This window comes from Candoia aspera, chromosome 1, assembly GCF_035149785.1.
Source record: "Candoia aspera isolate rCanAsp1 chromosome 1, rCanAsp1.hap2, whole genome shotgun sequence".
Classification (NCBI taxonomy): Eukaryota; Metazoa; Chordata; class Lepidosauria; order Squamata; family Boidae; genus Candoia; species Candoia aspera.
Window position 1 is genome coordinate 75,952,579 of NC_086153.1, and position 14,605 is coordinate 75,967,183.

General features: G+C 36.9%; 1 protein-coding gene across 1 annotated transcript in view; it reads left to right on the forward strand.

Annotated features, from left to right (window-relative positions):
• WDR27 (WD repeat domain 27) overlaps window positions 1-14,200 on the forward strand; it is a 68,473-nt gene extending 54,273 nt beyond the window's left edge. Inside the window, exon 24 of the mRNA XM_063290451.1 lies at window positions 13,734-14,200. Coding sequence (XP_063146521.1) covers window positions 13,734-13,781 — 48 coding nt within the window. The 3' untranslated portion in view covers window positions 13,782-14,200. The remainder of the gene's footprint in view (window positions 1-13,733) is intronic.
• The last annotated feature ends 405 nt before the right edge of the window (window positions 14,201-14,605 follow it).

Consider the following 14,605-nt stretch of genomic DNA (forward strand, 5'->3'; position numbering starts at 1 on the left):
ACAGGAGCTAAGGACAGTGCAAACTGTTGCATTCAATTGGGCTTCCAAGGCATCTATTGTAGCAAGGGCATTTTAGAATAATTATAGCCAAGCAGCATTAGGTTCATTTTTCCTGTTGGAAGAATTTCCATTCCTCAAATTCAATATATTTGTGTGCTATATATGACTATGGTTTGGCCGCTGACTCTGCCATGATTTGCAAAATATTTTCCTTAAAGGAAAGTAAATGGCTTGGTAATATGATTCTTCTATGATGTGGGCATAATGAGGCCGAGAGAAACTAAGAATATTGCATGTCTTTGAGCAACAGTAATGCCCATATGAACTCAGGCGCTACAAATACCAACCGTAAAAACGTGCCACATTGTTCATTTTAATTCATTTTTTTACAAGATGGATCAAATGCAAGTAACTCATTTAATAAAATAAAAATACAACTTAAACTTTAAAATAGTGGAAAGAAAATCACCTAGAGAGGTTGCACCATTTATTTTCAAACACAAACATCTCATCTTGCCTGAGTTTCTTGAAATGTACATCTTTACTAATTAATTTTTTTCATGGGACTTCCATTTTTTACTTTGATATTGTCAGTTGGGCTTGCTCCTATGTGAACAGATGTAGTAATGCAACCTGGGAAGACTATTAAAGGATTTTGATAGAGTGATTGCCATTTTGAAATTATTAATCAAAATATATTTGCGTACTATTCAAATGCAATGCAGTTGCAATTTTTCACACTGAAAACAGATTTCACCTTTGCTACCTAACAAGCAGAATCTATCCATTTGTTAGAAGGGAGAAAATCATTCTTATTTTTTTAAAATTCATTCTGATGTACCATATCCAAAATTTTGAAGTAACTTCCTTCACAGGGAAATTATTTAATTTAATCTCCCATATGCCAGGAGTTGCCCAATCTTTCATAGTAGCATTCCCATTTTACAGAAAAAGCATAAATCAGAAAACGCTTTCCAATTTTTTGAGAATCCTTATCAAATCAAACTTTCAAAGTGAGTATTCCAGATATTTTGTTCTTTTGTTTTATTCTTCTGTTTAGTGGAGTTATGTTTTCTTAGAAGGAAGCATTTTCCTAAGATTAAGCAAGCCTTGAGTAAACTCTGCACTTCCTTTTCTATATTAGTGCAGTTTAATGCGACTTTCTGTATTAATCCAAAAGTCTCTATCTATTTTTCAGTATGTGTTTTCACCAACCTGCCATTTCAAAATCCACAGGTCTGTCATCATAGACTGAGGAAAGTTTCAGTTTTCACACATGTTGAAAGGCAACTGCTAAATATCACAAGTACTTCCAAAAGTGTCCAGAGAAGTGGTTTGATGTCTGACAATGAAAACATTTCCATTCATCAAGAATACTTCTTTCAGATGGCACTGTCCCAAATTTATCAAAGATGAGGGATCATGGGGATTCTGTCAGAAATTTGGTGGCGGCGGGGGGGACCTTGAATATCCAGTCAACTGAAATCATAATATGAATAGCGGCATGGCAGTTTTCCAGCTGTGGTTTGGAAAAATAACAAAAGATTCAATTCCATCTTAGTTTCCCATTAAGTGAAAGATGCCGTATGGTAAAATCATTTGACTAGCAGTAGCATTCAAGCTTTCTCTTTGGAAAATGCATGGTATGTGCCAGTAATGGGGAATCTATCTTAGCCCAGGACTGAATTATCTCCTGGCAAATTCACTGGGGCTACATGCGAGTGGCCTGAATCTGCTATTCCAGAGCCATGCCCACCTTCTCAGTCACTCTCTTCTTTCATTCCATTGACACTCATTCTATTCACACTCAGCCTGTTCTTATGACCCACTTGCCCTCTTCTGAAAAGCCACCCCCCCAAGAGTAGGCCCAGTGAGGGCATTTCAAAGCATCATTGGCTCTCTGAAGGGGATTTCAGTATTCATGTTAAGACTTTTATTTTAGCCTCAAAAGAGAACCACCCTTGTCTGATAACAGTGCTAATTGGTGCTAAACCATCTTAGGCTCTGAAGAGTGGGCCCAGAATTGAGCAAGCAGCTTGCAAACCAGAGAATATTCTGCCCTCATCCTGTCCCATATTTGGGTTGGGGGAGGGGAAGATAACCCATTATCTATCATCTCACCGGTATAAGGACTTGTTCCAGTCATACAACGTTGAAGTTTCCTAGAGTTTGCACTTAGTTACAGCTTTTAAAATTGAAATAAAACACCATCTTGTCATTCACTGCTCAGATCTAGATCTAATTTTGTGTGGCTATAGGACCGTAGCCTAAAGCTCTAGCTTTTGATAGGTAAGAGTTAGGTTTCTATAATGTGGCACTTAAATTGCTGCCCTTTTCAAGTAGCATGAAGGAAAGCTGTGTGAAAACTTGCCATTGAAGAAACCACCTCTTATTTATGATTAGAAGAAAAGGATACCTTTAACTCTGTCATTCAATTTTTCAGTATAGAATTTTCATATTACAATAATGCAGAAGAAACAAATTAGCTTAGGGAAAAAAAATAAGCCAATATGTAATTAATCAATTTTCTACTAGAGGGTATATATGGTTGACATACACTTATGAGTCTTTTAAGAATCAAACTGCAATTTGCAATTAAAACTTTACTTGCATTAAGTCTAGCTTGCAACATTAATATTGTTCAGCTTAAAAAGAAGCAAACCCTAGAATAAGCTATACCAATTATATAAAACCACAATATAGTTGCAGTATCCTTTATCATACCATTCACTTTTTTCAAATGAGAAATTAAGACTGAGGAAATTGAACATGGTATGAATTGAGTCCATAATTGAAAGGGTCTAAAGTCTAGTCACAATTGATTAGAAGGAACTAGGAATATTTCTAATCTATAATGTTGATTATTTCCCAGCCTTCTCAAATGCACAGGAAAAAAGTATCAGGATTAAGTTAATGTAAATCAAACAATGTATTATAGCAAAAAAGGAACACATCCAAAAGATGTTTGGGTTACATAGGATATGTTCCCAATAATTACGCAGCTTTTTACACAAAGCTGCACAATCAACTTAGTCCTCAATTACTGCTGTAAGTGTATCTGCTTTCATTCTGTCATTTTGTGCACAATTTGGAAAAGCAGCATAAGCTATTCTTCATAATCGAGCTGTTGCTATATGAGATGGGCAGTGAAGAAATTAGACAGACAGACAGACAGCAAAGCTGAATTATCATATCACTCATGGCAGATTCCAAACACAACTGATATAATATTGAGAATAAACCAGCAGTTCCAAAATTAAGTGTGAAGTTGTTTGGAGAAGGAAGGAGGTAGGGAGAAGGAAGGGAAGTGGGAAGGAAGAGTTGCTTTACTTAGGAAAATTCTAACTGGGATTGCAGAAACTGCTAGGTCACATTTTCTCATATTTTTATTAACTGTAGAGATAAAGTTGGGTTCCCTTAGAGGACCAGACTGAAAAGTGGGAACTGAATAGCTCTTGCCTGGGCCTCTTTTCCTAGTGTTACCATAGAGACAGTTCAATCTACCTGAGGGAGGAAACTGCCTCTGGGTGGAAAAACTTTGTAAAGAGGTGACATGACCCCCAGCTTTAATAGTAAGAAATTGGTAGGTAGTGGTACTATTAAACAGGATTTGAACCCATTATATGAAGATTAACAGCAGCTGCATGCAGAGGCATCCACAGGATCTGAGGCTTTCATGAAAATGATAAAACTCATGTTACACTGTAAACTCCGTCCCTCTATCACTTGGCCCCCTGTGATTGCAATAAGAGTCACTGTGGAAAAAGGGAACTGATCAAGATTCCTATCTGAGATCTGGCTTTTTCCCACCAGTTCTTGCTGGGAGCAGAGGCAAATGTGGTTGACTTGCTGCTACTTTACAGGCAACTCTGGAAGAAGAGATAAGACTTACTTTTTAGGTTTTGGAGGTGTGAGTTTTAGGGTAGTAGGGTTGGTTGTGTCCCCAGCTTTTCCTCCAGCTTGGTATTGATGCAATCCTTTTTGATCAAAATACAAGGAATGGGATCCCATTATAAATATATTATGTAGCAGAGGGTATTGGAAGCAATAATGTGTGATATATTAACTAACATATCAAAACTTTCTCCTCTGGGATTATCTTTAAACCTTTCCCAGAATAACTTTCTGGGAAAATGTCTTTGATATTATTTGTGTGAAGGCTTTTCCATCATTATTGTATCTACTCACTCTTGGCCAGCAGGGCTTTCTGTTGATGAAAAGTCTCCTAGGATTAAGCAATTCAGTCCTTAAAGGCACATTTTAACCATGTTACCAGACATTTTTCAAGGTGGGATGCTATTATTTTGATAGGATTAGAGTTCAACAAGATGCATAGGCTGTCTGGTCAAGTTACTGTGAACTTTTCAGTTTCTGTAGTGTGAAAAATAGACAAAATAAACTGTTGAGTGCTTGAGATTAATCTTGTTCATTGCACCTTTCTCATCTTGTTTTGTGAAATTAGCCAAGGCTGGACTGAACTTGGAGTCTGTGAGGGAGCTGAGTCATTTGAAGAAATCTAAATTATTTCATATAAACGGCACTTAATATAAAATCTGCCATTCTGGAGCAAAAAAACTAATTTGTGTTGTCACATGCCCATGCCTTTGAGGAATGAGGAATATGGAGAAGGAAAGATAAAACGCCTATTAAACAATTGCATTGTTAAAATATTTATTTATTTGACTTTGAGGACCCCCTGTAAGGGTCTCAGACCCCCAGGGGTCCCCACCCCATACTTTGAGAACCGCTGCCTTACCAGAAGCCTTTACAATGCAAAAATTCATTTTAGACTCTACTTGCTATACTTAATCATGATATTCTTTACTGGTTAAGCAATTTAAGGCATAGCAATTTTAGAATTCCATAAAAATTGGAACTCAAGGACTTCATCATTTATCCAGGATTAAGTTTGTTTTGGCAATCAGGCATAGGAAATTATGGGACAGAAGTTGTGCAAGTCTGAAATTACATATCATCTCTGTGACCCCCCCCCAACCATCCAGTTTTTCTCATTATTAAGAAAGCAATATCAAGATGAGAATGGCATCATAGTGGCAGCACCAGAATTCAGATCTATTTTGTCAGAAGAGGATAATTACTTTCTTTTGAGTTCTTTTTTTTTACAAATACTAACATGAATCTATACTTTTTTTTTCAACCATGTGATTAATATGTAGAGACAAGATACATACAGACACAGATACACAAAGACACACAAGCAGCCATTCCAAATGTGAAGAGAAACCACATATTTTAAAAGCTAACCTGTTAGGAGTTTGCATTGTAAAAGTATACCACTTAAAATTTGTATTATGATGAAAAGTAGAGTGGGAAAAATACCTGGAATAATTCCTTTGCCTTAAGCTGTGTCTTCAGTGACAGTAATATCAATGCATAATAAAAAAGTTAACCTAGTTATAAAAAAAAAAGCATAGGAAGCAAGTTCTATTAACCATCATAGCTACAGAGCCCATTTTATGTGAGCAGAGAGTTGAAGCTTGATTTCTTTCTGCCTCCAATTGTTTTTTCCCTAAAACCTCTTTGAGTATTAGGACTTCTCCTGCTAAGATAGTGTAAAGAATTATTGTAGCAAAAGCAACTAAGAGCTTCTTAGTTACTTTTAGGACTAACAACCTAATTTGGCATGAGCTTATTTGGTCAGATGCATGAGATTTATTCTGTTGTTTTTTTTCTTAATCCATTCAATTGTGTCCAATTCTCGGAGACTGCCTGGACTAATCCCTGTAGTTTTCTTGGCAAGGTTTTTCAGAAGTGGTTTGCCATTGCCTCCTTCCTAAGAAAGTGACTGGCCCAAAGTCACCCAGCCAGCTTACATGCCTAAGGCGGGACTAGAACTCAGCAGTCTCCTGGTTTCTAGTCTGATGCCTTACCCACTACACCAAACTGGGTCTCTTAGGTATGTGTATATGTATATATGTATTTGTAAATGATTAGCTGGATTCAGACTAAAGTTACCCATCAGTATGCAGTTGCTTGGAAGTAAGTCTCAGTGAATGAATAAATATATGTCTAACTAGACAAGAAGACTGTGCAGTGCCAGCCTTTTAAACAAAGAGGATTGTAAATTTCAGTTGGATCTGAATTTTATTTAATTTCCAATTGGATCTAAACTTTAATTTCCAATTGGATCTAAACCAATATAATTCCACTTTTAACACTAGATAACAGAGGAGAGGTTTTAATTAAAAAAAAAAAAGGGGGGGGGGTTCTTCCTTTCATTCTGCCTACTCTCTTCCATGACTCTCTTTCTCCCTTTTTTAATGAAGATATAATCAAACATTGCTTGTGCTTTTGGTGTAATGTACTTGATACATACATTCATACATTAATTTGGTACCTAATAGCCTTCAGACTCAATCTCAGGAATTAGTACTGTCTTCCACAAGTTGCAGGCTCATTTCAGATATTCATCATGTCTTATTTATAGTCTGTGGGACACTATATCAAAAAATAGATATGGATCTTTCAGTAAAATTGAGTAGATTATGAAGTAGGTTAAAATAATTGTTTTTTAAAAAACAGTGATAACATACAAAAAGAATGATAAAAGAAAATCAAGAATAGGTAAAAAAGTTTTTAGTATCCTTTTAAAAGAGAACAAGATGGTTGGAACAATTGTGAATAAGGAGTAAAATAAAAAAGAACAAACTTGCAGTATATTGCATAAGGGAACATTTATATACACAGAGATGAGAAATTAATAAAAGGAGAAAGGAAAATGAGAAATTGTAAAATCTAAGACTAAGACTATATTAAAAATAAATGAGAGTTCAACTTACCTTGGTAAGAATCGGAGCCACTACAAAGAGAGGCAAAATTAGAAGAAATGAAAATTAAACAAATCAAAGTATTGACAAATATAAAAGGCTGAAAAGAAATAATAATAAAAATTGTAATAATGTGGCTATCTTTATAATATTATGAAGGAAAAACTGTCATATTTTATCTCTAGCAGAGTATTAAGAACAAAAGAATGACAATGTTTAAAAATCATTATTACGTATTTGTTACATAGAATGAATTGCAGAATTACCCCAAAATAGTGAGATAATAAGGTTTCAGACAGTTGGAGACATTTTGGGGAAGAGAGCAATGTGATTAAAATAGAGCTGATTAATGTCAGCATAAACATTATTCTGTAAATGAAAAAAATGAATGAAAGACTAAAAAACTAAAAAGAGAACTGAGTTACGGTAAGATTGAAAACAAGAAAGTAAAGTTTTCCTATGAGGTTTCAAGGAGATAGAAAGATGCCTAAACACTAATCTGTTGTTCAGAAATCAGGTTTGCAGTGCAGGATGAGACAGATAAAGAACTGAATTAAAAGGAAAACACCTTTCTCTTTAGCTTCCCAAACAAACCTGGTAGATTTCTTTTGGATCTCAAAATGTTTGGATTTTCAGCAGAGGGCACTATGCCGTAAAGAAAGTTATGCAGCATCATAACGGCATCTCAGTGATTAAACTCCCTCTTAAAACCCACACTCTAGCCTCCATTTTCATGAGGCCTGTCTCTAGTTGCAAGGTGGCATTAGAGACACATTTTGGGACTTGAAGGGCTAATCTTAGAAATTTGAATTGTGCAAGTTCTAATGGTGCAAAATTGGAGAAGGGGCCCAGCTGGGCACCATAAAGAAGTTGTGCTATTGGCTTGGCTTCAAATAATTTGAGTGCTGCAGGTATATGAAGGCTGCCTCTTGTTTAAAGGAATTTAAGGATGGCAGATGAGCTCCTCTGGGCACTTTCCGCAACATAGTCCCTGTGGGCTTTCCTACTACTGGCAGAATGGAGAACAACCTCCAGGTATTTGAAACAGGAGACCTCCTCAATCTTTTGGCCACCTATGCTCCAGAAGTGGCTCTTGGGCCTTTTGGCAAACACCATGATTTTAGTTTTCTGATAATTGAGTTCTAACTGGCCTTCCTTGCAGTACTACAGTATGTTAGTGCTCTCAGTGCTCTTTGAAAGCCAACTGGTGTTCTTGAAAGTATTTCTGCATCATCTGCATAGAGTAGAACAGATATGTGTCTTCCAGCAAGTTTTAGGGAATGAAAGTTTGTGTTGTGGAGGTGGTCCACCATGGAGTTGATATAGAAATTGAATAAGAGTGGAGCCAATATGCAGCCTTGCTTTATGCCTTTCTCAGTTTCAGTGGCACTGGTGAGATGGCCCTGGGGGTTACATCTTACTTTGAGTGAGGTCCCTTCATGTAGCATACATATTAAATGAAGTAGACATAGGTCAATCGAGGAGGCCTCCAGTGTTTCCCACAATTTAGCTCAGGGTATGGAATCAAATGCTGCTTTAAAGTCTATGAAAGTGGCATAAAGGGAGGTTATGTTGTGGGAGAAGTATTTTTCAATGAGATGATGGAGTACTAGGTACTGATCAGTGATGGACTGACCTTCCCTAAAGCCAGCTTGCTTCTCTGAAAGTATGTTTTCTTGTTCCAGCCAGTCCTGGAATTTCCATTGTACAGTAGGTGTCATGCATCGTTTGCTGATTGTGTTGAGGAGGCTGATTGGTCTATAATTAGCAGGATCATCCTTTCCCCCTTTTTTTATATATAGGGACAATGATTGCAAGCCCCCAGTCCTTGGGGACTCGACCATAGGTGTCAATGCAGGTAAAGAATGAGGCCAGAGTGGGGGCCCAGAAGTCCAAGTTGTTTTTAATGGCCTCTGGAGATCATTCTCCTGGAGCCTTCCCTAGTCTTAATTGAGAAATAAGGTTTTTGATCTCTGTCACTGGTGTCAATATTGGCAGATTTTCTATAGTTTGGCTAGAGAGTCCATTTTCAACAGAGGTATCCATGTAGAGTTCCTGAAAGTATGCCTCCCAGGTCCCTGGGGGGATGTGACAGTCCACCATGGATGGAACATTGCTTTGAGAGCTTGATGTGATATGCCAGAATGAGGCTGAGTCATTGGATTTGACAGCCTGAATGAGTCATGTCCAGTTGTTTTTCATGGCTTCCTTTTTCTTACATGCCAACAATTGTTCATAGTATCTCTTCTCCTGGAGGAGGTCCAGGTGCAGCTGTCAGTGTAATATTGGAACCTTAAGCTTGGTAAGTGGTAACAAGAGGTTTTTTGGCATTAACACAGTCCTTGTCAAACCATGGCTTGGAGTGGTGCTGTTGTTGCCTCAAGGCTGCACTGTTATTACGAGTTAGATGCTGGTGGAGCTCTTGAGTAAGGGTGTTCTCCAAAAGTGCATCAAGAGACTCCGCTGATATCAGGGGAGACTGAAGACACTAGGTGATCTGAGTACTGAGTGCCCAATAGCTCAGTTATCATTTGATTGGGGGGGGGGGCAGTTCCACTTGGCTCAGCAGTAAGTTCTTCCTACTGGCATTAGAAAGCATTGTTGGCAGTCCTCAGTATGTGTTTCTTGAGTGAAGACATTTAACTGGAGCAGGATTGGGAAATGTGGTCCCTTATTAAAGTACTGGCCAGACCTGAGCCTCCTTAATTTCTGAAATCACCCAAAATTAGGTAGGTGCTGCTGCCTTCTGAGGCAAAAAAAGAAGAGCAATAGGTAATATCACTGTTCAGTAGTCCTTGGCTAATCTCAACCCCACTCCCATCCCAAAAGTAACATAAGCAAGGTATATGATTTCCATTTATGACATTTCTGAAATACTGTGATCCAGCAAAAATGCATTTTTATTTCAGATGCTATCAGATCTTCAATGCTTTTCATTTTTTGAGTAGTTCAGAGATGTTCAGATCTGTTGCCATTCCCCCCTCCTCTTTCTTCTTCAGAAAAGACTCAGAAAACACGTTGAAAATACCTTGAGCCATTCATCAGCAGAAGAATGTGTGTATATCTAGTAAATTGAATGAAGCAGTCATGAAATTAGTAATAATCTTTTAACTGACCTTTATTTTACAGACTATTGTTAAATCTGGAGTTTCTGGTATCTGTTGTGTTATGAGTTGCTTCACTGTATTGCATTGTTCATACAGCATCTCGATATATTAATACTGTTAATAAACAATAGGAATGTACACTGACCACAAGATAACACTTAGAACCTTCTTTGGTACTTTGGGAAGCGGACTGTTTTGATTTGGCCCACTTCAGAATCATCTCTTTAACTTGAATTTGACTGATAACTTTCCTTCGGGAACACTGATGTTAGCTTTCGGCTTAACCATTAATAGGAGTGGGGGAATGAGACTATTTTTGCTTAATTTTGATATATAGAGATGAAATGTATAGGCGTAGTTAATCATTCTAGGGTGGCTGAACATTTCCAACTGAAGATAAAAATGTGGAAAGAAGGTTCTTCATTTATTTTTCTTATTTTTGGTGCAAGCTGCTTTTAACTTGTGATTAGCAGACACTACTTTTTCTGAGTGCTGCAGTCTCTCACATTTTGAACAGATAATGCACATAGATTTGTTCAAGAGCAGCACCTAAAAAAATGTGTTGGGGACAATTTTAGAAAGTTGTCTTGGGATTCAGAAATACTGAAAAAATAAAAATAAAACAAAAGTCTTGTAAATGTCTCTCTAACACTTTAAATGACATTGCTTAGAAGAGGGTACTTGTAGAGAGCACAGAAGTATAAATATCATTTCAGTTGACTTCAGCCTGCACTGTGATTAGAGACCTGTAGTACAAGGATTCCCTGTGACTTAGAAGACAGATTTGTCAGTTACAAAAAAACAAACAAACCCCAACTCTTCCTTCTTCATCTTTTCTCACTGATGTTTCCTTTATATTAAAGCTTGCGGAAAGAAATACTGCAATTTTTGCAGACACATTATCTCTGCTTGCCTTTGATTTTCCAAACTGTTCACAAAATATCAGAAGGATCCAGATTCACAATAGACGTTTTTTGCTTCACTTTGGCAGAATCCTGGTCTATCCAAAGCCTAGTGAAGGACTAACCTGATTCCAATGTATTGCCCTAAGTAAGAGCCAGCTGTATTATTTGATTTAGATCAAAGTGTAAAGCAAGGTAAAGTTTTGTTCAAGTCAATTTTGACTCCTGGTGATTAAATAAATGATTTGCCCTTGTCTTCATCTGGAATCTGTTTTCAAATAGCCTACAGCTCTGCAATTTCTAATTTCTTGATGGTATGCCATCCAAATACTAGCTACTTCTGAGTCTGGATTCAAATTCCTGATCAGCTCTAAAGTACATTGGGTGACTTTGGGACAGATAGGATGTCATAACCAAACCTGCTCAACAAGGCTGCTATGAACAGAAAAATGAATAAAAGGAGACACATAGGCTACTAAGCAAAGAAAAGGCATGATACATCCATTCAATGAAAATACTTAATATGCCTTTATATAACCATACAAGGCCCTGAAGAAGCTTACAAAAATATGGTGTCCATATGGCACCATATGGTAATACAATTAATTTGAACTCTTAAGCAGTATAATAAGTTCTAAGATTCCAATCCAGTCTGATCTCAACTGTGAAAGGAGATCCCTGCTGCCTGGCAAGACCTTTTCAATTCTGCAGCTGTGAGCAAAAAGTGTTTCAGTAAAATTTCATGCATCTTAACTGTAGTTTACGTTTCACAGGACATTGACTACTTTTGCAGATGTAAGAATTTTTGTTGCTGATGTCCATGTGCTGAAATGGATACAAAGTGTTACATTTTCATGTGGGTGTGCCATAATGCAACTTTTCTAGGGTATTTTGAAAGCTAATCCCATTCTTACAAAATCAACCTAAACTCTCAGTCATGGATTTGTCATATATATTAACAACAGTGGAATGTATAGCTGGAAAACAGCTTTGTTTAGGAATCAGATATGAATGAGGGTTTTTTCCTGTGCATTTATTCCATAAGCAAAACATTTTGTTGCATCAGTTGACTCTACAATTAAATGTCAAATAAAATAAAAAAGGCTATAGCCAATTTTGTCCCCCAGCTAGAGAAGTTGTTTTGTTTCAGTAGAAGCTTCCATCAATGGAGGGTTGGAGACACTTTGCCCCTGCCCCAAATCCTGTTTTTTTCTCTCTCCTTCTGTAGGCTTTCTTTTATCACTTCTTACACAGTTAAAAAAGATCTACCAATTGTCTGGAATCAGTGGCAGGGGACTGAAGAAAGAAGGGACAATAAGCTAAAATTGCCTTTCCCCACTCACCAACGCATTGGCTAGATAAAAGAGTTTTCTTTAAACAAAAGGAACAAATCAGGCCCTTTTTTAGTCTTGATTATAAGAAAATCTTTGTGGCATGGTGGTCTTAAGTACATTCAAAAAGTAACTTTTGGTACAGTCCTATACTCAACTGTTCACATTTGCTCTGCTCTAACTACCTATCTACATAATGTGATGACCATGCTTGGATGTTCTGTGTGCATTCAGTTCACTAATCTGAATGGTGCCTATTTGATCTAATATGTTTATTTTATAATAAATTTATTTTATAAAATACACAGAGAAATAGGCACAAATGGGAGTCCCATTTGGGAGGTTATATTGGTGGCACTTCATTCCTTTTCTTTAGGGATGACCAGATTATCTGACTCCAGCAGTAGCAGAGTAGTAGTAGAACCTGCCCTTCATTAGGTGGAATAAAGCAACTGCCCTGATTGGTAGATTAAAACATGTAGAAATTTAGGGTAGAGGCCTCACCTGCTGATCCCTTCTGTGATCCACTATTATGCTTAGATATACAGTTCTTACAATAGATCATCACATGGACAAGGTTTTCAAGAGTCTTCAAACAATCCATTGTGAGATCCCTGTGATGGCCACCTCAAAATGCATTGCTCTGAAGAAAGCCCTATTTATCCAACTGCTGGATGAAGGTGAATGGCAGCAGTGCTGCTAAACCCAAGAGAGGATTACATGCAATATGAGAGAGTTAATGCAGAAAGAAAGAAAAAAGTTAATGCATTAATAACAGTTAATGCCATCTTGGGTTGCATTAACTGGAGCATCACATCCAGATCACAGAAGATAATGATTCCATTGTAATTCATGTAGTGATTAGACCACACTTGAAGCATGGATTCTGACTGGATGTTAGGAGGAATTTCCTGAAGGCAAGAGCTATATTGCAATGGAATTGCCTGCCTAGAATAGTGTTCAAAATGGGCTGAATGGCTACTTGTTGGAGATGCTGTTAACTTCAGGAATAAAATGACTCACTTCCCATTATTTTGTCTTGAGTTTGGCATAGGTTGGTATGATTGCACACTGCAGATAATAAATGAGAGATAGATAGCTGGATAAATATTTAGCTATATTGGTTCCTGCTATCATCTAGCAAAATTCATGTAATGACATGGGAATCAGAGGCATAATGGTAAAGTGCTGGACTTGGACCAGAGAAACTAGACTCAAGTCCTCTCACTACCACAGAGCTCACCAGGTCACCTTCTTGTTTGGTTGGAATTGAGAAGATAATAATAGGGGAGAGACTCAAGCATGCCACCTTGATCTTTCAGTGAGAAATAAATAATCATTGGGGGGTCAGATGGGTACATAAGATAATTATTTATGCTTGGTGATGGATATGGTGATTTGCTGGGAGGAGGAAGGTGGGGGGCGATGATGAAATCTCTGGATTCTACAGATGCCTTTGGTGGTACAACCAGCAATCAGTGGAAATATTTACCTAGGCTGGCTCCAGATCCTTTATATATAATGGAATGTTAAAGGAGAATTTTTTTTTTCAGAGCATTTTGGAACATTGTAAGTTAATCATGGATCTTCTGTTTTAAATTACAGCTAATCACAGCTACCTTGGATGGCAAATTGCAATTGTTTCTACCCTGATAACAATCAGCCCTGACATCTTTGGCTTTACTGCTTTGAGAATTAAACTCCTTGAACGAAAAAAGATTGGTAACTGGGCAAACTATAGAATATTTTAGTTAAATAGAGTCTTCCAGATTTGTTCTATTACTTGTCAACCAACTGGGATTTGCTTAAAAAAAAAATCGTACTGTTTATTATTATTCACCAGTGATACCAAGTCATAGATTTTTAATATTTTATTGAGTTAGATTATTTTTAGCTGAAGAGTAAGTCTCTGTAGTGCATAACTTTCTAACGCATTTTACTGATATTTTGGGTGGTTGTATAACCACCCAATATTTCAGCACCCAAATTATTATTACACAAATTGGTTAAATTGTTTTTATTCAGTGGTTTGCTGATACCTAATCCTCAATAATAAAGGAACAGTCTACTCATTTTTCTTGCATCTTGATTCAATTACAGGGAATGTCTGAGATGTTAAGTATTTCCCTTGCATTTGGACATGCTAGCAATAGTTTAATATATTTCAATACTTTGGATTTTATGTGGTCAGTAGATACTGTTATGCAATGCAATTCTACTTTTTCCTCTAAAACTTCTTTAGTTGACTAATGGAAGTAGATACCGTATATTTTTTTACAGAATCATAAAAATGCAACTTTTTCCTCAACAGATTGCTGAAATATCAATATGGGATAGGTGTTTTTTGCAGGATTTTTAGAAGTTAATTTTGAAGTATGCTTGATGATCTTTCACATAACAGTAAATCTCAGGGAAGAAAGTAAAAAAAAAAAGTAAAATAAGTGAAAATAATAAATAGTGTTACCATTCTCAGAACT